Source organism: Taeniopygia guttata, chromosome 1 (assembly GCF_048771995.1).
Source record: "Taeniopygia guttata chromosome 1, bTaeGut7.mat, whole genome shotgun sequence".
Classification (NCBI taxonomy): Eukaryota; Metazoa; Chordata; class Aves; order Passeriformes; family Estrildidae; genus Taeniopygia; species Taeniopygia guttata.
Window position 1 is genome coordinate 84722375 of NC_133024.1, and position 23601 is coordinate 84745975.

General features: G+C 35.6%; 1 protein-coding gene across 1 annotated transcript in view; it reads left to right on the top strand.

Annotated features, from left to right (window-relative positions):
- The window catches only part of TMEM131 (transmembrane protein 131), a 91442-nt gene that overhangs the window by 33910 nt on the left and 33931 nt on the right, over nt 1-23601 (top strand). The window contains exons 4-12 of the mRNA XM_030278007.4: nt 2623-2691; nt 12055-12178; nt 13079-13195; nt 14067-14189; nt 14860-14940; nt 17548-17698; nt 17830-17886; nt 18764-18825; nt 22917-23025. Coding sequence (XP_030133867.4) covers nt 2623-2691; nt 12055-12178; nt 13079-13195; nt 14067-14189; nt 14860-14940; nt 17548-17698; nt 17830-17886; nt 18764-18825; nt 22917-23025 — 893 coding nt within the window. The remainder of the gene's footprint in view (nt 1-2622; nt 2692-12054; nt 12179-13078; nt 13196-14066; nt 14190-14859; nt 14941-17547; nt 17699-17829; nt 17887-18763; nt 18826-22916; nt 23026-23601) is intronic.

The following is a 23601-nucleotide window of genomic DNA, read 5'->3' on the forward strand; positions in this document are numbered from 1 at the left end:
TGATCATCATTTCCTTGTCTGCTGCAAGTTGACTCATGTTGGGCCCTTCAGTAGGCAATGTTTGAATCCCAATATTGCTTGCTCCCATTTAAATCTTATTACAGTTGTTACTTTTATTATAATAGTTGGCATTCATTATGATGTTTCTGCCTCAATTAAACTTTAACCAAATGTAACAAATATTAAAAATCTGTGATGGCCAACTGACTTTCCAGAATAATATAGCTCTGTGTCCTGAGAAAATGTTGCCTAACCTTTACATGTATGTGAAGAACTGAGTATGTTATGATAGTTCAAGTTAGGCCAAGTTACTCTTGAGAGTGTTTTCAATGCATTTGAAATAAAGATATTATTACTTTTGTAAATATCATAAATATTTTTTGTATTCTTCCATAAAAGCAATTGATATGTCATTCTGCCAATAATTATCAACACAAAAGAGGTGCTGTCTAACTGTTCAGAGTTTTCATTTTGGAACAAATGGACAGAATTATTTTTAAGATCACTTTAAGATGAGTGTTTTTTGTTTAGCATTACCTTGACAATGGAGTTACAGGAGCTTTTTGACCTTTTTCATTTAGAAATGCATCCTCAATGGTTTTTAAAATTAGATTGTTAACTATGAAGACATACTAGTCACTTGTTCTATCCTTATGAAACCTAACTGCTAGTATAGTTTTCCAGTTGTATTCTCCTACACCCAGTGTCTTTGTAAACTTCATTTTGTTGAGCATTTGTCCTACAGTTTGAGATTTGACTTTAGCCTGAGAAGGTGTCCCCAAGCACTCTTATTTGACAAATGTAATGTGTCACAGCCACACTTTAATAGTAGCAAGAATTTTAATTTTTTTGTAGACCTGAATACAGTTTTTCCTATTGGTGTCTTCTTGTATTTTCACTTCTGTTGTACTGTGATCTGCAAACACATGGCATTCATGCACACATACACGCACACATACATATATAAGTATATACTAAGGCTGCCTGGATGTACTAAGCCCACTCCTGTCCTGGTTGTGTTTTATTATTTTTACGTGGACAAAGCTATTTTTAGTGACTAGGCTCTGTAGCACTGAAGATGCTTTGACATTCAAATATAGAGCACTGGAAATTGATAAGCATGCTGCATATTATACTTGAAGTGTCACAATTCAGTCTCAGAGTTGTAGTAAGTCATTGAGACATTGTAATTTTATTTAAAATGCTTTTGATTTGATTTTGGTCAAGGATACAATTAGGATTTCCTAGCCCATTCTTAAACTTTTACTCCTGTAAATAGCTTCCTTGTTGAAGTGGTTCTGGAGTATGGAGAGACATCTGGATTTGATCAATAATTAGCTTTTCTGGAATTGCACTGGATGGAATTGGATTGATCTTTGCTCAAGGCCTCAGCTTGCATAAGACAAGCCACGTGTGTGTGTGTCCCATTTCCTGGCAGCTCCTCCATGTTGAGAGCTGTGTAGTTCTGGGTAGAGCTGGGTTTGTGGTGTAGCTTCCCTTACCCAGGGCAAGTAGCTGCAGCTCTGTCTTTGGACATACAGGATTGATACAAAGTCAGAAAACAAAGATGATCTAAACCAGTAATGCTGTTTTAATAACAGAGAAAAAAAGCATTTGAAGAAAAAAAAAAAAGCGGCTCTTGGTCTTGCCATTAAGGAGCTATTGGTCTTCTTCTATTCTTTGCTGCTCTTTTTTTTTTTTTTTTTTTTTTTTGTGTGTGTGTTGTTGTCTCCCGTGTTTTGGTTTTTTTGTATGAATAGGATTTTTACTCAGCTCAATTAAGGTGTTACAACAGAGATGCTTAACTGTGGTCACAATCACATCATTCTGAATGATAAAAAAATCTTCAATGAAACTACTTTGTATATTTTACTTACAATTTTTGTTGTGGGTTAACTATTATGCTCTATATAACTGTACTGAGAAAATAAGTAGTATTAGAGAATGCTTCCAGGTACTTTGTTGACTTCACTGATGGATTGTTTGAGTGCTATTTAAGTTTTGGCCTTCACCTACTAGAATTCTCCTGAAGAGTTTCCAGGGGAAGGTTAGTATAAGCAAAGCTATGGAATGTTTCCAGAGCAGAGTTATTGTCTTCTAGATATTGCAAGTTTTGAACAGTATTGGGTGTTTTCTCACATGTGGCCTCAGTACCTTCAAATGCATACAAGATTGTTTATGTACTAGTATAGAAGTAGCTGGAGAAACTCAGGATGTGTATGTTTATTAGTTACACATTGGACAATATCCAAAACATCTTTTATTGCAATGTTTACATCATCTTTCATAGCAATGTCCAAACATTGCAATGAAAAATGATGTAAACCTTTTTAGTGTGTTGTTTCACTCAGCCATTGTTATGTAAAGGAGAGGTTTACACTTAAGTTATGTCCATTTTCAAGATATGTGCTCTTTCATAATCTTTCTTGGAGACATTGCGTAATCATGTTTTAAAATTGCAGTATTTTGACTGGACAAGGTTTTTTTGTTTGTTTCTTCTTTTGAATTAGTTGTTTTATTAGTATTAATGAATTTTGCTAAGAGAGGGCTATTTGAGATGGGAAGAGAGCAAAAATGCGTCATTTAATAGTATCTTTTACAGCATTTCAATTTTTCTTGCAGCGTATCCCTGTATCGGGGAAATTGCCGACCTCTCCGGTTTGAGCCACCAATGCTGGACTTCCATGAACAGTAAGCTGAAAAGTCTTTTGATCTGTTTAGTTACGCAAGTTAAAACAAAACAAAACAAACAACCAAACAAAAAATTCCAAAACAAAAAAAAAACCAAACAAAAAAGCCCCAAAACCAAACAAATGAACACCTCCATCCACCACAAAAACAAAATAACAAATAACAAACAAAAGCCCAGAAAATTAATTGGAACAGCATTTGAAGCTGATAGAGAAGGCTGTATACATAGTTTGCATTACTCAATTATAGGTGTAATTGTCCTACAGAAGGCTGCTGTACTCAGTATCATGTAGTACCAAGCATCATGTAGTGACCTGTCAGCTGCTGTGGTTTTGATGATTTAGGTACTTGTACAGCTGCTCTGCAGTTTTAAGTCTAGAATGAAATGTTCTGAGGTGAGATTACCCCTCTGCATGAATATAACCTGTGTCAGGGAATATGCACTCTAGCACATCAGTTTTACTATGACTTTGGTGGCAAAAAAACTGACTGTGGATCTGTTACAGGGACATTTCTCTCTAACATGGATCTGCAATTATTAGAACAGTAATGTTGAGTTGTGAAAATACAGCCTCAAGGAGAACAAATAGCCTCCAGGAACTTAGCTCCATGTTCTCTACCTTGCAACTGGTTCCTGTTTCCATTAAACAAAAGGGAGAAGGAAGGAAACTAAACATTTCACCAATGTACCTGTTAGTTCTGAGAACTACTTCAGTCTTACCTTGTCTTACCATGAATGGTTACTGTGTATAGGTAGCTCAAATCCCTTTTCTTCGCAACAGTCAAAAGTGGTGCTGGAGTAGGTGTTCATGGAGCCTCTGTGCGTGATTGATACTTAGGCCAGTGCATACTGTAGTGAAGATATATCAAACACTTTGTTACCAGTTCAGTCTGTAAGAATGAGAACAGTCCTGGTGTGCCTTAGCCCATCATTCCTTCCCCCATCCTCAGCCAGTACTGCTGCTTGATGAAAGGCTGTTTCATTACAGATAAGCGACAGATTTTAAGAAAAATGTAATCTTTCCTTTTTCTGTTGAAAAGACTGTTATACACTGTGGTGACTATGGAGTTGTGCAAGGATGTCAGTATCCAGCCCTACACAAGAGAATATTGAGTTTTCTAAACTGAATAGCAAAATATTTCATGGTAAGCCCTACTCCACTGCATCTCTGCTACAAGAAAATTAGGTTGTGGTGAATAAATTATTTTGGTGAGTGCAGTATGAATTCAAACTTGTAGAGCAGTGTGCTTTTTGTTAGAGCTATTGTAAACTTACCTATTGATTTGAGTTTAAGTTATTTTCTCTTAAAAACTGTAGAAGTTTTCAGTTCATAGTAATTCCAGACTTTGATACTGGGAATGTATTTTATGCAGCTTTTTCTATGAATAAATTTGATGTTTTCTGAGCTACTTTTAGAGGTTATCTAGAGTTTGCATGCTTATGTTCTGAAGAAAGCTGCACATGCTTTTTTGTTTTATGGACTTAACAAAGATTATTTTTTCTCCCTTGCTACGAGTAGATCCAAGACAGTACCATAAATACTTTAAGTCATTCTTCATTATGTTTTGGCTTTTTACATAAGCTGTTCTTGTCAAAGCTAAAAGCACTGAAGAAACAGTGTAGATCTAATACAGTGTTAAAAGTAGCACAAATCTCTTACTTGAGAATGGCTCTGTACAATACATGCAAACTGCACTGAAGAATTGCTATCTGTCAATTAAAATAAGGAACCTGTGTGTTAGATCTTGATTCATTATGTGTTCCTTCTTTGGTTGGGGTGGGTTTTATTGGTAGCTGCATATCATGCATTCATCTGTTGTCATTTAGGTTGTAGTCTCAGGCAGCAGTCCTCTTGTGATTTATTAAAACTTGAGTAAGTTGCCAAGAGCAGTTTTCTATAAGGTTTAGATGTGCAGTCCAAAAGTTTAGTTTAAAATCTGTGAACCAATTCTGAGAAATGCTGAGTTACTCAGCCTTATGGTGGGAACAAGCTGCAGGTGCCAAGCACCTTGGAAGTCAGATAATGCAGATTTAAGCTTTTGAGTTTTTGCCTTTTAAATCAGGGTTTTCACATTCAAATTCTGGGTTTTCTGTCTTTGTTATTAATGCATTTTAGAAAAGGCATAAAATGCATGTTTAGTTTCTGAATAAGTACTATATCCAAAGGGTGTTTTGTTAATAGGTAGCATGTAGCATTTAGTAGAGCAAACTTGTTCCAAGTTCATGTTTATGCTGAGCTATCAACATGTATCATACATGTAAAGAAAGATGTAATATTTATTTTCAGTTATATGTCAAGCCATTCTTCCCGTGACATTTTTGGTGTGTTACGAGTGTGTGGGTTTAATCAGTTGTTTCAAAAACATGCCAACTTAAGCAGGAATAATTGTTAATAAAAGTTACTTTATCCAAGGATCTCAGAAAATCAAAACCAGTATTAAGTTGATAAATATGTGCTGTAGACATACTTCCTGTATTCCACCTGGAGATGAGATTGCAATGGTTTTCTGGTTTTTAACAGTTGGAGGGCTTTTAAATGCTGTTTTAGTATAAAGCAAACCATATTCTACCACTTTGAAGGTAGTCCAGGTAATAGCACATTCATCAAAAGAAATGCATGCTGTGTGTTAGGATATGCAAATCTTTAGCTCACTTGAAGAGATCCCAAATGTTCTCTGTATACATTGAGCCTCTGGGAATGGGATAGAACTGAGGCAGGTTCTCCCATATTGTTGTGCCAGGGGACTACTTGGACTAAATGTGGAATACTCATTTGAATATTTAATGTGTAAGCCTCTTTCTTACATTTCTTAAGCAGCACTCATATTTTTCTGGAGTAAATTCTGCAACAACCTGAATATCGGAGATTCAGGGCTTTAAAGAAAACAAGAAAAAAATTCCTATCTAAAGCCAGCTCCACAACTAGCTGACTCTTTTTTGCCAGCATTCTGTTCCTTGTATTCTCTCTTTTAAACTTTTACTCTCCCCTGTTGTTAAGTGAGAATAACTGAGGTGTTCTAACCTACAAATAATCATGTTATTCCCTGTAGCTTTGGGAACTGGTTGCTCAGAGGCTATTCTGTCAGAACAGTCATTATCTGTATGACTTTCTGTGTTTAAGACAGGTCTTCATATTAGATCTTACAGATGGCCACCTAGGATGAAGGCTGAAGAAAACTTTTACAGGGCAGTTTCTATTCAGTTCTTGCACCTACTTTGTGGGAGAATGTGTATCTTCACCGATCTCAATACATTGCCTTCATCTTTGTTAATTCAGCTCTGACAGTATCAAAAATGAAGTTTAAGTTCTTTAACTAATTTTTTTTTATAGCGGTACCTTTTGATAATGGAGCACTTGTGTATTGAGTATTTTAGGATACTACCACAATATAAGCTAGAACTGCTCATCAAAATTTTTTTTAAATGTGGAGATACTTTAGATGAAGTTGACATCCTACCCATGTTTTATAGAAATGATTGGTACTGTATGAAATTATACTTCTGGTTATAGTAATATTTTAATCCTTGATCAGCATTCTTCTGTGGTGAACAGAGGTTCTTGCTTCATTCAATTTGAGCAAGGTCCAATTCTCAGACAAAATTTACTCATTGGTAGGGCAGTATTCTGAAATTCTTTATTTCAGTTTTATATTGATAATATAATTTTGCATTTCCTTTGAAGTGCTTTGATTAGAGCATTTTTGTAATGTTTTCATGTTTCTTGTTTGTGAGCTCTAGTATTTGGCAGGATATTCTCTGAAAACTTAAGTTGGGGTTGAAAGCAATTGCTTGGCAATGTTCAAATATTGAGACCTTGCAGGTGTGGAGACCTTATGTTACTCTAAGTAACATAAGGGACATGCTTTACTTTAAGAACAGGGTAGTGTTAGAATGGGTAAAAATCTGGAAAATACAGCCCATTTTAACCCTGTCTTAATATACCTCCCTTTGAATCTAGACTGCACTGCCTATAGTTATTCTTCTGATTACATGAACTATAAGAACAAGAAGACAAATTAAAAGGGGGAATTTAGAAAGTGAGGGCATAACATAAATGTGCTGTACTGCAGTGTAAATGGATTTATACCCTTGTAAGGCTTTACTGGTGTAAGAATTAGGGGAGGACTAACATGGTAAGGGAATGGAGAAATTATATTGTTAACAGTTTAGCTATTGGAAGTTTTCCTGAGCTATAGGTGAAATGTTTGCATCTACTAGATATACAGTAGATATAAATATCCTTAAAGCCATGGGAGTTGTTGAAGTAATATAAGGCTGATATAAGTTTAGCAACATAGTCTATTCTCTTCATGAACTCTAATCTCTTATACAAAAAATAGTGAAGAATTTTAGCAACTAGAGAATTTATTCAGATCACTATTTTTCCTACATTTTAAGTACATTTACTTAAAAGTAAGTTACCTATAATGTGTATCCAAATGTTTACACAGTACGTTTGATACACTTGTAATGTGTGAGTTTGAGATTGTTGGAATTTTAAAGAAATGTTGATAAAGGAAACTTGATTTCCCTTGGAGTTTATTGAATGTGAGAAATTGTTGACAGTAAATTGACATTTCATCCAGATCTGCCTCAGGTTTTGTTCACATATCATGCTAGACTGCTCAATGCTGCTGAAAGTTCATTACACTCCTAGATTCATTCCAATCACACTTGGTGATATGGTTGGATAAACTCTTCTACTTGTATATGTGGTTTTGAGAACTCTTTGGAAAAGGCGTGATTTTGTTGCATGGAATCTTTGTATTCCTAACTTAAAATGGGGCACTTGTTCTATTTAGTATGTTACATTGACACCAACTTTTTGTCAGGTCTAATGTCAAAGAACTTCCTCTGTTAAAAGTCAGTGAAATCCAGAAGCTAAGAAACAACTAATTTATAGGTTAGTACATACATGAAACCAAACCCCTTGTGTTTTCTTTTATTTTCTGAGTTGGCAACATATTTGAGAATGCAAATGTATGTGCTTAGCTACTCTTAACTTCAGGTAAAGAAGCCATTTGCCTGTGTCACTCAACTGGTTTTGTGTGAAGCAGGAAGAACGTTAATTCTCTAGTTTTGTACATGATGCAGGCTTCCTTTCTGTAAGGAAACTAACATTTTCTTCAGAATGGGGCACAAAATGCATTCTCTTTCAGTCTCTGGAGGTAACCTTGTAAGACAGCTGGTTTTGTTTCTTTTAATTAAAAGTAGTTGGATGTTACAAGTCAACACCCAAGTTTTCTTTGTTGGAGCTTGCTCAGTCTGATCTTCTGGCTGGAGAACTGTCTTCATCGGTTCAGGAAGTTCCTGAGCCTAGAAGAGTCCAGGGCACATGACTTTGTAAGCTTTACACATTACTCTTCTGCCTTCTAGGTGTCTGTTATTCACCTCTGTGTGATAGCTTACTGTATGATAAGATAGCTATTTAACCCTTGTGACACTTTGTTGCTTGACAACAAGTTTTACAATTGTTTCCACAGTTGCCAAAGATGCTAAATGAAGAAATTACATGGGTTAAAAACATGTCAGATTCTCAAATGCATGAGGAATTTACCAGAATTGAATATTGAGTATATTTACCTATATTCCCAGCATTTCAAAATGTATCTAGGAAGCTTGTGATTGACTTAGTTTCTCTCTCCAGTCTCATTAGAAAGAATAAGGGATGGAAGAGGGAGAATGTATCTGCTAAATTAATATATTTTGCTTTTCAGTAATAGATTTGTATCAATTTTCATAAATCAAGTGAGCATTTTATAAAGGTGCTTAAACTATATGCAGTGAGAAAAAAAAATTAACTGCTCTTTTAAAAGGGCATTTTCTCAATTTGTATTTGCCTCACAATGAGTAGCTACATATTTTTGCAAGTCAGTTTTGGACCAGTAACTCAAGGACTCATCTCCCCAAAATTTGCAAGCGCTGATTTCCATTGTTAAAATATTCTACCTTTTGATCACTGGAAAAGCAATGAATTCTATTTCAAGGACATGCTTACAATACACTGCGGATGCTAACTCAGGCTTTGAAAAGAGTTGCAGCAGTAAAGAACATTAGCACGGGCTTCTTTACACATTTGATTAGGCACCTCACCCTTGTTAATTAGCATCTTCTTGCCCAGGTTATGGTATCATGTTTTTTATCAGTGTAGGTTGACCTTTTTGTGCAGGGACAAAGAATCAGGAGCAAAATCTTACATACTTTGATACTTCATGTTTGCCTGAAGGTCTGTGTCTATACCAGCTTCACACAATGAAAAGTGCTAGCTGTGACTGCTGTGGGAAATTCTGGTCTAAAATTTGGTATCAGCTACAACTATACTTGTGCAGGTTGCTGTGGTTTGATAATCTGCAGTTTGAGGAGCATCCCTTATAAGATTATGGCTTGGGATGCAAATTCATTAGAGGTGTCTAGTGCACATTGTCCTACTTGGATTTTACCATGTCTGATGGCAGAAAAAACAGGTGAGTTTTATGAGGTCCTCTTTCTTTATATTTGGGTAACATCACACTTAAGGAATATAAGGAAAGCTGTATCTCAGCCAAATGTAATACCAGACTCATTGTTTCAAAATCAGAATGATCAGCAAAAGAGTAAAGTAAAACAAAGTCCTAACATCAGAATTCCTTTATAGTGCCTTCTGCCTTTATTACCTATAATTATACTGTGGTAGTTGAGTCTGGAATATGAAATTAGTGAGCTGTGGTGTTGGTCATGGCTGTTTCCTAACCAATTTGTTTTTGTAGACTTCAGCCTCTCTAACAGATGTATAGTCCCTTCTTTTCAGAACTGAAAAAACATAAAGGTCTTAAAAAATTTTAATATTTGAAATATTTCCTGGCTAATGAATTTTATTTGCAAACTATCTTTCTGACATGAGCAGATGGGTGCTTTGCTATTGCCAGTTTATTCAAGATCATTTTCTTGGCTTGTGATGTTTCACACAATGCATCACAAGTGTCACTGAAGTCAACTCTGATCTTCAGTTTTCAGTACATAGCTGTTTCTCTTTAGAGATCACAGATGATACACTAGTCATGTCATTTGCTCACATGTAATACAATGATTAAAATCTACTCATCTCTCTCTTCTTGCTGTTGTGGTTGAAAGGAAGTGTTCCATTTGAGTCTAGTTTTTGCTGTTAAGTACTCAAGAGTGATTGGTGCACTTTGTTACAGAGTAGGAGGATGATTTCCCCTTCTTGACGAGCTGCTGAACATGCTGTGGGGAAGAGAAGTACCCAAAAACTGCACTGTGGCAATCAAAGGAGTTGCACTAAGGCACTGGGAGCATGTCTTCCACTAAGGAGAGTGAAAAATTATATTGAGAACTAGGGAACAGACAGCTGATCCTCAGGCTGCAAGAGCTTTCTTCAGTGTTGGAAGAGATTGACTCTTATTTCTTCCCTATTTTTAAAAAAAGTTGGTGTTGGTAGAATCTGGGTACTGCTTTAAGGCTTGACCACTTTGTCTAAGCAAGGAATTTGCTGCAAAAATGTTGACTGGTATAGAAGCTTTTGGTTTTCATAGTTACCAAGCAGATAAAATATTCAAGACCATCTGTAGGGATGTCAGTGAGTGTTTGAAGCCGTGCGTTCATAGTTCATGGTGTGCTGCGTAACTCCCTATCAGCAGGAATTTTCTTGGTTGTGAATTTGCATGTTGGTTTTTATGGTGGGATTTTTGGTGAAAGTGAGGGTAGAGATGTGGAAATTTGGAAGGCTGGCTCTTACTTGCATTCCTCTGATCTGGTAAGCTTTTTCGTAGCAAAAGAAGAATAGGTTTAGGTTTACTGGTGCATGGGTTTACTGTTTAGTTAATGCAAGATGTCACAACTGATAAACTATTTCCTTTTCTGACATCCTTATGTATGCTAGCAAGAGATTAAAATATTATTTTGTTAGGGCTTACTTGGATGTTTGGTTTTGTACAGGTTTTGAAAGGCGAGAGAAATTGTGGTCTTTGTCACTGGTGAAGTTAGAGAAGTCAAAATGAGATTTTTTTTCACAGTGAAAGAAGGATCAAGAACAAGTTTTTGCTGGCGGAGACATGAAATTAGGTGAACTCAGCAAGTGAAGAATTTTATAGTGGCAGACTGCAGATATATTTTTGTTAGCGATGATGTCATTTATTTATGGTTAATAATTGTGTCTTTGAACTGATAACATGGTCTTTAGCATCTGCTTCATGCTTAGGAGGTTCTGTAACCGTTATGACTTTGTAAATTGTGGCATAGTTCATTGTCACTAAATTCTCCTTTCAGTGGAACCTTTAATTTGCAACAGAGTCACGTTGCTTCATCTGTTGAGATATATTCCACACTCCCTCTAAGCTGAAAAACTGTGACTGCAATAGCACGTATTAATTTGGTCTGTTAAGGGTAATTGAGGATGGCAGAACAGCTGCCTGTTTCTGATCATCATCACTGCAGGTACTACAGGTAGTAATTCTTATCTGTAGTTTTGGTGTCCTTACAGTGTTTGGAGCAAGTGACATGGGGAGAGAGTGTTACATGGACTACATGTAAATTGAAAGTTAAGAGTTAACTATCTTGAATTCCAGAATTCAAAATGCAGCAGTTTTTAATCTGTGAACTGCACGCTTTATTAGTGCTTTGGTGCTGATACTTAAAATGTTAAAAGGCATGAAAATAATTTTGAAGAGACAGAAAAGTAGGAAAAGTAATTGCTGAAACTGGAGCATCTATTATCACCTCTATTGTTGTAAGCAGAAAGAAACTAGCCAAAAGCTTGTGTCAAATAAATTTTTTAGCATGTCTTGTTAGTGAACGATTGAGCAGTTGTTTGACTATGCGACTTCCATCTTTCAGGGTTCCTAAATTCTAGAATTTATCTTAAGCCTTTATTTTTTTACTTAAGATATGAATTCAAGTACAATATAGAAATAAAATAGTTGTTGCTGTACATGTCTGCATACTTAATTCTGTAGATCATATTATAAAATATAATACCAGACCAATTCTGGGTTCTGGGCAAGACAACTTACAATCTCTTACGGAAAAAAATTTGCATTTAGACTTTTGGCTAGGATGTGTTCTGTTTATTTTCAGTTGCTGTGTACACCTTGTCTTAAGATAGTTATGTAGAGACTCTAGCATAGGAATAGAAAACTTCGTTTCTTTTCATTCTGAAGTAAAAATCTCACAATAGAATTTCGTGACTGTGATGCAACATTAGGTTAACCTTCAGGAAAAGTAAGCAATAAAATAATGGAAAAGCATTACATGCAAAGCTCTGTTTTCAGTATTCATCACATTTTTGCTCCTATCTGGTATAATCAGAAGAGAGTCCAATGCTTTATTGTCTAGATTTCTAATGCTTTGTAAATATTGTCTCTCTCTAGGCCAGTTGGAATGCCAAAAATGGAAAAAGTTTACCTACATAACCCTAGCTCAGAAGAAACAATTACATTAGTATCAATATCTGCTACAACATCACATTTTCATGCATCATTTTTCCAAAATAGGGTAAGTTTTTTTACTTTCTCAAAATTGGCTTTTCTTCCTCCTCTCAAATCTGAATGGAAACTTCTCTAAAAGAGTGACTTACTTCAGTAATTACATACCTAGAAGTATTAAGATCCTGCAATTCTTCATCTCATGTCAGAGCAAATTTGAACTGAGCACAGAAACACAGAGTCCTGACTATGTTGGAAATATATATGATAATTGAAGGTTTAAGAGCAGATCTCTTTTGTTGCTGAAGTTAGTACATTTCCTCAGAGCACTTACAGAAACAGACTGTTCCTATAAATTTTCTGAATATTCTAAGTCATGTGAAGTGGTGTTAGTGTGCAGTAGTCACTCCAGTGTACTGAGAGCTGTAATTGTGATGCAGGAACCTGCACCTTTGAAAGCATGTTGTCAGCAGGGTTAACTCCTAACCACATTGCTATCAGATAGAGTCTTCTAGTTTCAGTTTCATTTGCAGGGCCTGTGGCTTAGCAAGAGCCACATAAACATGAAAAAATTCAGAAAACCTGCCTTGATAAGCAGCCTGTCACATTTATGGAAGTCTTGTAGCAGTTGCATTTTTCCAGTGACCTTTGAGCTGTCAGTCTAAAATATTTTTGTGATAAGCTGAACTCTAAATTCGCAATTTGGTGCAAAAATTCAATTAAATATAATCCTGCACTAGATAATAGTTTGAAATTATTGCTATTTTTATTCATTTTTTACATATTTCATTTGTTTGAAAGTTGTACTTTTTTCTTTCCAAATCTGCAGTTGACTTTCTAATGTCAATATTCCGCAAAGGACACATGAGGATTTCTGTATCACAAAAGCTATTGTTCCATCTGCATGATGCAATTCATTCAGTAAACAGTTTTGCTTATCCCCCTGCTTTCTTGCTTTTATTTTTTCCAGAAAATTCTTCCAGGAGGGAATACATCCTTCGATGTAGTTTTCCTCGCCAGAGTAGTGGGAAATGTAGAGAACACTTTATTTATTAACACTTCTAATCATGGGGTATTTACTTATCAGGTAAGAGAATTAAAGAATGCTTGTCAGAAAAGTGAAGTGTGAATGAGGCAAAGCAGTACCTATTATGGGATGCTTAACAATCCAAGGATATTAGCACAATAGTAGTGGGTTGTTGGTTTGGGTTTTTTTTTCCACCAACCCCAGCTGAAGAAGTTTCCATCCCTGTTGTTTGTTGTAACACGGATACGCCATTGCAAGGATCAGTGGGGCAATACTGTAAGCCAGATCAATGAAATTACATAGGATTTCAAATCCTCCCAGTACCTTTCTTTGCGTCTGTTATTTTAGTGGCTCATTGTAGGGATCCAGCTCATCCTATAACTCTTTACTTATCTGATCCAGTGGCAAGACAATGTTATTCATTAAGCTGGCAAAAAATTACTCACTGGAGATTCAGAAAGATAATTCAGACAGATGAGTCTGAAGAGACTGAAAGGTGAAAAATGAGAGAAATTCTCTTGTTGAAAGAATATAACTCTTACCATGAAAATGTTTTGCAAACAACAGTAAAAATGCTTCCCAGTATGGATAGTTTCGTAATGATATGATTAAAGGAACATTTCATATTCATTAGCCTTTAGTTGTTATCTATGACACTGTTCCAGAGTATCAGAAAAAAGGCTGGATTTTTTTGATTGTCTGTTTTTTTGTATACATGTAAATAAGTAGTAGAAATGAGGAATAGCCTTTAGCTGCAAACTAAACCAGTTTCTTTATTTCAGAGCTTTAGTATAATACTGGTTTTAAAGGTTTAGTTATAAGTATACTATAAATCTAATAAGAAAGACTTTATGCTAAAATGGGTATGCATGTTAGGCTCTGCAGCAATTACATACAGATACTTAAGTTTGTGTTTCTTTTTCTGAACCAGGTGTTTGGCATTGGAGTTCCGAACCCCTATCGACTGCGCCCATTTATTGGGGCACGAGTTCCTGTAAATAGCAGTTTCTCTCCTATAATAAATATCCATAACCCTCACAGTGAACCTTTGCAGGTGAGCGTAAGAGAAAAATCATGAAATGTTTGTTTATTAGTGGTATTAAAATGAAATTTTTTTTATTTATGTACTTCTTAAAATTCTGTTTAAACTTTAGAGCTATTTGAGGTCATGTATTTCATATTTCAAGATTTTTTTTCTGCTTAAATGCAAATCAGTTGTAGACCTTTTAGATTATAATCACAGATCTCTTAATTTCCTTAATTGAGATTTTTCAGTGACATTTCAGTTTGTAAAATGGTTGTAATTACTGAAAAATAAAGATTTAAACTTTACTGGTAATTAGGAGGAATACTGAAGCAAACAAACAGATCTTCTAATCCAGTGATGCCTCTTAGCTTCATTCTGTTTGGTTTGCACAGCGTAAGGTGTTGTTTCAGTATAGCCCAGTATGTAGTCTTGGAAACTATTCTTATGTTTGGGCAGGAATGATGTCGTTACCTAACCAAATTCTGATTCTGTTAAGTGATTCACAAATAGTAAACTGCTCTAGAAAGCACATAAAATGTAGCACTAGCAAATGGCTACATCAGCATTAAAGTGAATTTGTAAGGCATTCCAGTGGTCAAATAGTCACTAACCTATGCCATTGCCCATGATAATACCTAGTAAGTAAACAGGATCCCTTTAAGGTTGAATGCTAACATTTTCCTGTTACCCACCTCAGGTGGTAGAAATGTATTCCAGTGGAGGTGATCTCCATTTAGAGCTTCCAACAGGTCAGCAGGGAGGTACAAGAAAGCTGTGGGTGAGTAGTCACATCTTGCAGCATTCATTGTACTTGTTTGGGAGGTTTTATTTTGATATGAGCTTAGGCTTTGGTTTTGTTTTTTTTTTTTACTAACTTTGTGTCTTGTAATGTAATAATTTAAAATATTCCATTAAAATGGAAACAATAACAGGATCTGTTAATATTATGGTAGTAGGAGTTGAATGTAAGGTTTAATTAAGATAAGCCATATGCATTGAGCTGTGCTGTTTTGACATGTGAAGAATAAAATTATTCCCATTAGAATGAATTACACCTACCTGATCTTTCAGTCCTGGAGGCCTGTGAGCTGGATCTAACCCACAGGAAAAATATACATGTTTTTCTATTTGGTATGTTGGCTAGGTTTTTGGGGTTTTTTTTTTGTCTTGGCTATTTTGTTGGTGCTGGGGTTTTTTAACTTAGAAAGTCCTTCCTGCAAATTACTATGAATGCACACATGGGTTGAAAATGAAGCTAAACAAACTTAGGGAAGAAAAATCTATTATGGACTAAATAAAACAGCAGTGTGTGTAGCTGAAGTAAATCCCTAGATCATGAGTTAAGAGTGGCTGGAAACTTGTGGAAAATACTCCTATATGCATGCCCTGGAGCTATGCCCTACTCATCATGTCTGCTGCTAGAGACAAGCTGGTGGATTGGATGAACTCGTGGTCTGACTCATTAAGTCTGGTTTGAAGTTACACATACTGATATCTTTAAGTGAAATAAAATTCAGAAGCATACTGAAGGTACAGTTCTTGGCTCCATGCTCTATGTCACACCATTGGTAATGTCCAGCTAGATACAAAATCCTTTTTAGTTAGTATTACTTGATTTTTTGATGAGTGGTTTTTGGTCTAGGAGAGACTTCAGAGCCATTGGGCTCCTAAGGTTGTCTCTTGCTCAAGTGTATAATTACAGTAATGTGTCACTTGTATTTGTTTTAAGCGGGTATTTCCAAGTGAGTTACAGAGGACAATCACAATTCTTAATTCTTACCTTTTCTGGAGAAAAGTCCATCAGAATGGCAGAATTTTAGTTTTAGGTACAAAAGTTGCAAGGAAATAAGCATTAACACAGATCACAACATTTTAAAAAAGGCAGTGGAAACAGATACTGAGGGTTAGGTGTTCACATGAAAATTGATTTCAAAACATTAACATCCTAATGTTGATTTTGGTACTTCTAAAAAAAAAATATGGCCTGCATTTGACACTGCTTTGGTCAAATTGCATTGCTTCTAAAGATAGCCCCTTATTGGTTGTCAGGAGAACTCGAGGGGGATATTTTTCAGAGCATTAAGCTTTTCAGCTTCTCACGTGAAGGCTTCCAGTGTCTGGCAAGGACTAATCCTCTTGTTTCCTCTATCCATCTATTTTCATTACCACTGGTATGCATTTTCATATAACCATTGGTATTTCAAAACAATAAGGCAGTTTTAAGCAATCAAACCAGTAGGAGGAAACACACAGATACATCATTGTATTGGTTATGTCAAGAGCTGCACTGCAGTTAGAAAAAGCTTCAAAACAGCAGAAATTACTTGAGATATGATTATGATATTTTGACATATGGATATACATAATTTTAAAAAATTGCTCTGATGCCAAATACTTGAATGATTGGATGGAGCAGGCTACATATGCAGGAGTATTTTTTGATCTGACCAACTTTGGATCCCTAGTTACACATATGGAAGAGTCAGATCACATCCTTTGATACACTAATGAATGGCTGCATTATGTTGGGTCTGTGAAAACAGAACTTGAAATCTTCTTACTTTGATATTCACAGCTTTCAAAATATACATCTGCAGTCATTATGCCTTAGAAAATTTCTAGTCAAGGTTTTCATCTTCTATTTAAAAACAAAAACCAAGCAACCAACCAAAAATACAATCCTCAGACCTTCTGTAATGTGATGAGAAAGACAATCTGATGTTAATATTTCAGCTATAGTGCTGAAGTTAGTCTTGTGCTGCAGCTGTGTTCAGAAAATACAGAAAGAGATGTCTTTCAAACCCTGAATGCAGATTAGAACTGATAGAATAGGCATGGTACAGCAACTGAAGTTAGTTTTTACTTTCTCCTATAAAGTACATGGTGACTAGTAAACACGGAGCTCCACAAGCTTCTGGCTGCATGGAGTTATGCACTATTTTAGTTTGTGTTTAGCACTGAAACTGTATGGCCTGCATTTGCTTTGGAGAAAAAACGCTTAGAGTATGCAAAGTCAATATTTGATATTACTGTCAACATTTTTTCTGAATATCTTTTGTTTATTGCCAGATTCTGCTAATGTAGTCTACTGTCTTTTTAACACAAATTGAATACGTAAAACTTAGAATCATAGAATTAACTTAATCAAATGGGACATGAAAATTCTCTTGCATATACCTAGTTTTGATCAGTGTCATATTAGAGTATTACAACTATCCTTTATAAATTTAATGGTAATTTTAGTTATATGAAGCCTGTCTCTTCCTGCGACTGTAGCTTTTTCTCTTTACACAATTATATTCAATGCTTCTATTGTAATTATTTGGTGTGACAGCTTTTTTTGTAATTACTGCACTCTCATAGATGTGCTTTGATAATTTATCAGGAAATACCTCCCTATGAAACAAAAGGAGTGATGAGAGCCAGCTTTTCTTCAAGAGAAGCAGATAATCATACAGCCTTCATTAGAATAAAAACAAATGCCTCAGACAACACAGAAGTTATTATTCTGCCTGTTGAAGTAGAAGTTACAACAGGTTTGTGAAAGAGTGGTTGGGGTTTTGTTGATTTTTGGGTTTGCTTTGTGTTTTGGTTGGGGTTTTTTTTCAATTATTCAAATTAATTAACTTAGCATAATAAGAAAATTGTGATTTTTTTTTTTTTTAAGCACCAGGAATCTATTCATCAACAGAAATGCTAGATTTTGGTACACTACGAACACAAGGTAAACTAGTCTTCAGTTCTCAAAGTATTGATGAGAAATAGGGTGGGGAGAGGAAAGTCCAGTGCCTTTGTACTGTTCAGGGTTGCTTGTGGAATGATGCTTTTAAAAAGATAGATATCAACAGTGGGGTGCAATAGTGCACAGATGCAAGAGTACTTGGGGTGTATACAAGCAAGCAGTAGTTTGCATACCAGCTTGTAGGTACGGTAGTAAGGTTCATGTTGCACAGTTGCACATGGCTTAGTCTGAAAAGCATTTTGGTTCAATTAGTTTGTGAACTTGTGAAAAATTGCTTCACTTCTGGGCAAGACTTAATAATTTTCAGACACTGTTTAAATTGTCATTAACACATTTGGGCTTAACATTTAACATTAATATTGTTTAGTGATAAAAAAGTATATATCAGAAAGTAGTAAAACCAGAGATTTTTCTTGAAACTGTATGAGGGATTCATTGCTGATGAAAAAGATTATTTATCTTTTGTTAATCTAAAAAAAGATAGCTTCTGAGGAACTTTTCCATGCTACTTCCTTAACATGTAAAGATTTTCAAGCAAGAATAATTTCTGCTGAAGATGTAACGATATTCAAGAGTAATTTCGTCTGAACATGGTGCATCTGAGAAAGTCATTGATAGAGTATCTTTAGCCTGTTCACTTCTTAATGTGTTAGAAATGTGAGTGGTAAGCTGAAGCACGTAATACCTACTAATACACAAAAAGGCAGTTTTGTGTCAGATTTTTGGGACTAGCTATTTTGACTGGCTGTTCTGTCACTGAACAGTGGAGGTATATAAGAAACCAGCTAGTGTAAATGACTTTATATAATATTCACGTGTTAAAATAGCCTAATAGACAGTGTTTTTTGTTCTTTAACAGATCTGCCAAAAATTTTAAATCTGCATTTATTGAATTCAGGAACAAAAGATGTGCCAATTACAGTAAGTTTGATTTCTTTCAGTTTGAAACTTCTACATGGATTTATTTTTTCTCATAATAATGGATGATTCACAGGTTTACCATGTAATGGTCAGAATTAGAAGCTAGGTAAGGTGTGACTGAAAATGTAACTTAAAAGCAGAGCAAATAATTTTTATCCATGTTAAAATTAATTTGCATCATAGTCTCCTTTGAATGCTCTGAACAGAATTTTTAGGCTGTACCTGCAATATCTGAACATTTGGAAACTTTTATACTTGAGAACAGTCATTCATGTTCAGTGGGTGAGAGATTAATCAGAGTCTGTAAGATTCTTTGTCCTCATCACATTTACGCATCAGTATATAAAGCAGTTCCCCAATATAATTTTTTAAGATAAGCAAAGAGTATCTTTCAAGAGCTGCCTGTAAAGTTACCCTTTTTTTCTTGAGCTTATCTGCTTTGTTGCTTGAAATAACAAAAGAACCCAAACACTCTAGGGCCCTTTGCAGTAAGACCACTGGAGCTGAATGTGAAGTGCAGCCAGCTTCAGACTTCTGGCATTTGGATTTTCTACTTTCTGTTTTTATTTCAGAATTTTGGCACTAGTCTGGTAGTCTGCCTTTGTTCATTCATACCTTTTTCCTGTGTGATTTTTCTCATTGCCCACTATTTTTCTCACTTCTTCCTTCTTCCCTTCCTGTCTTCCTTCTTTTCCAGATTTAGTTGTGTAGCTAGCTATACCTTGTCCCAGTGCACTTCAAAAAGTGTTGAAGTGTTGAAAAGGAACCAGAGGAGCCAGAAGAATGCCTGAAGGATTGGCAAAGGTTCCTTACTGAGATCTTGGAGAGCACTTATATGTTTATAAAGCTTGAAGCTGTAACTATGAAGAACAGTGTTTTAATAGTAGAGATCTAGCAAAATATTAGGATACTGGAAACTGAAGCTAGATGAATTTAAAGTAGAAACAGGAAGCATTTTTAGTGATGAGGATAAATTTTCACAGTGACAGTAGACCATTGCAGTGCTTGCTAAGCTATTATTCACTAATAATTTTCAAAACAAGAGAAACTTATATTATAGTGCAAAAAGATTTTATTTCATTGAGGTCCTGATGTTTATTGCAATGAGGTCAGGTGATCCTATTGCAATCACGGCTTTGTAAGCTATAGCACAACTTTCATAGAGAGTTTTAAAAACCAAGATGACCTGTATATGATTTTTGCATTGAGAGTGTTGGTAAATTCAGTAAATTATTTTTCCAGCTATATTTGCATGTTTGTCTTCTTAGATTTGACAGTTTACTTGTTTGAGTTGGTTTTTATTATTTTTAAAGGGTGTAATATACTTGCTGTGAACAATGCAAATAACCATATTTTCAGACCATCAGTTCTAATACTTGGTTGTATAGTGCCTAATTCATACTCTTCCATTTAAAAAAAGACCCAAGCCCATCCATTTTTTTTAAGCTATGGTCTTTGGACTATGGACTGTAAACCATAAATACCAATCTAATGGAAAGCTGTTACTTGATAACCATTATACATGTCATGACAAAACTTTTCCAGAGGAAATTATTTTTTTAATGTGTATCAAAGCAGTTGATTTGGTATTTTTAAAGCCTTTGGGACTCACTTTTGCAAGGAAAAAGCTACCAGACAGGTCCAGACATGTGTTTTTCAGTGTATCACATGGTACATCAGCTCAGTGTTCTTTTCATTAAGGGACAGCTTTGTCGGGAAATTTGTAACCCTTCTAGCTTTTGAAGCACTTTGTGAATTTCTACTGCTGTGTCAATCAATGAATTTCAAAGTGGAAAGCAAGAGTAAAGAATTTCACCAAGAAGGGACTTGGTGAATAGCTTACTTCTAGGAAAGCTTGACAAATAGATTTCTGACCCTTTAGAGCTAGTTTAGAAGTAGTGAGACAGAGCTGTGTGAGAAATTTCATCTTAATGTCAGAAGAAAAGGCCAAGGCTATATTTAGCATATGTTTAAGCTGGGTGCTGGAAGAACTGAATATCTTCAGGTCATCAGTGTGTGAGAGACTGCTAATACTGTTGCCAGACTTGTAGTTGTTCTGCCTTCAAATATTTAGTCATGCTATAGTTCAACAAACTGGTTGAGGAAGATAAGAGCAAGTAATTTTCTTTTTCAAGTTTTAAAACTCCTTATAATATCTCCCGTATTTTGTAGGGTTTGTCTCATTATTAAGGAGAATAATGCTTATTTCATGACTGGATAAACTTGTCATGCTGCAACAATTAAGCTGTTCTGTCAAAAACCTGGTAAATGTAGATTGTTGAACACTGTTTTATCCCTTCTCTATAATGAAAATTGTGTGTTTCCTTAAGGCAGTTTAAGCCTGTTTGACTGCTAAAAGCAAAGGGATACTTCAAAACTTGAGGTTCTGATCATGTTTGATGCATGAAGAACCAGGAACTTTGGAACAGCCTTAGTGAAGCTGAATGGTATCAGTTTGAAAACAAAAATGTTTGTGTAAGGAAGTATTAAGTTCTGTCCCAGCTTTAGAAAAGGGGTCAATAGGTGTTAATTTTTCTTAGCAGAAGAAGTAGCTTGCTTCTGTGTTTTGTCTTCATCTTCACATTTGGATGCACGCATCTCAAAATTATCAAGGATTATAGTTTAGTAGTAGTTTGTTCATGTTCTGGATGATTCTTTATGGAGAAAGTAAACTTTAATTAGTTAGGTGTTTCTCTGTTTAAACACATGGCCGTTTCTGACAGTTGTGTCTGTAAAAGAGAATAAAACAGTTCAGAGGTGGTTCTGACACTAATGGAACGAGCCTTAATTTGCTACCTGTAGCCACAGGGCTTTTTTGGCTATGAAAGGTGGGCAAGACAAAACAAGGTTCAGGAGCCTTCTGACTGGTAAACAGTATAGAGAAACATGTGCCAGTCTTCCAACTCATACTCTTTAGTTTATTAGAGTACATGTAGCCCAAGAGTCCTCAAACTTTCAAAGTCTTTCTCAAGAACTCCTGTAAAATCACAAAGTTTGATTTATTGACTTATGAAGAGAAATACCAAATATCTGTGCCCCATGTATGCAGATATCGTGGTGGACAAAGGTCAGTGCTATAAATCCAAAATACAAAACTTCTGGTTGAGTTAACAGAGATTATTCATTAGCCGCAGCTTGTTCCCACTAAAGGATCATGTGGTCTGCAGAACTTAGTTATTTATGCACACTTTTATGGCTTTAATTTACAATCAAGGATAGCTTGGCTTGGAAGAACTGTAATTGGTTTGTACTACTAGCTGTCTGCCTTGTTCCTCCCTGACCAAGAAAGGCTCAGCTGCTTACTAAACAGGTGCTAAACCTCTGCAGCCCAGCAGAAGGTAAGGCAGCACTCATTTCAATTTCCTTAATTCAGTATCTTGTGATTTGCTGTGGCTTAACAGCTGCTACGTGAGCAGCTGAGCTGTTCTTAAAGCAGGAGAAGACAGCTGTGGAGGAAGATTCATGGCAACCATCCTAATTTTAAGCAAAACAAGAATAAGAGCATTTAAATGCTTCATGCCCAGTTTCTCCATGGAATCTAGATAGAGAGTCTTCAGAGGATGTGGAATCCCTTATCCTGCTGTATAGCAATGAGTACCTCTACAAATCAGCTCTGGCTGACACAATAGCTCTTCCAGTGATGCCCATTTACCTTCTCCCTTTAGTTTAAAACAGTAAATCCTTAGATGTAAAGGGTGACCTTGTAAAGTGTTAGTGTAGAATGAGTGTCATCACAGATCTACAAAATGTTTCTCTATACACTTAAATTATTTTTTCTCTGCAGACTTATCATGGGATTAGAGACAATGGAGATAGATGTCTGTGTCCTCTCTGGTAGTTGCACAAGTCAGTTAACAGCTTTGTTAGTGAGTGCACCAGAAACAAATAGCCTAGCTACTGTAGCCCTGCAGCATTAAGAATAAAAATTAAATCTTAATTTAAATAAGGTTTGTTTTCTATTTTATTACTGCCAGAAACCTAGCAGTATGGCCATGTTTCTGGTCATACTGCCACTTAATTCCACACCCCCGAGGAGAACCCACTGTTACCCACTTTCCTGTATATTGACTGAGTATTTTGATTGTTTGCAGAGTGTTAGACCTACACCACAGAATGAAGCGATAACAGTATATTTCAAGCCCGTTACGTTAAAAGCCTCTGAAAGTAAATATACCAAAGTTGCAAGCATTAGCTTTGATGGTAAGTACTGCTCCTCTCTTCTTAGAACTTGTCAAGTGCTTCTGAAAACTTACTGAACTTTTATTGATTATTTTCACTGTTTTAACAAAACACTGTTTATAATTTTGAGAAGAAAATGGGATTTTCCTACCTGGAACAGGCTTACAGTTCTTCTGAACTTCAGTTATTTCTGAAATGATTGTCATTGTTCATGATCAACAAGTATCTTAGATTGGTAAATACAGATGAGAAGAGAAGGTATTCTTAATTTTTCTAATAAACATAACTGTATTCTTATGTTAAGGCACTGATTATTTAAATGTATTTTTATTTTAAACAGACATTTGGTTTTGAGAAATTCTAATAAACAAGGTAACAAGTACAAGTTACTCCTGGGGAAACTTCAGTTAGATACAAGAAGAAAAATTTTCACAATGAAAACAATTAGCCATTGAAATAATCTCCCCAAGAAGGGGTGATTTCTTCAGTGTTGGGCACTTAGATCAATCTGGCCATGGTACTGAGACATCTTGTTTAAACTGTATTTCTGCCAGGAAAGGTTGGACCGAGTGATCCTTGAGGTCTCCTTCCAAACTG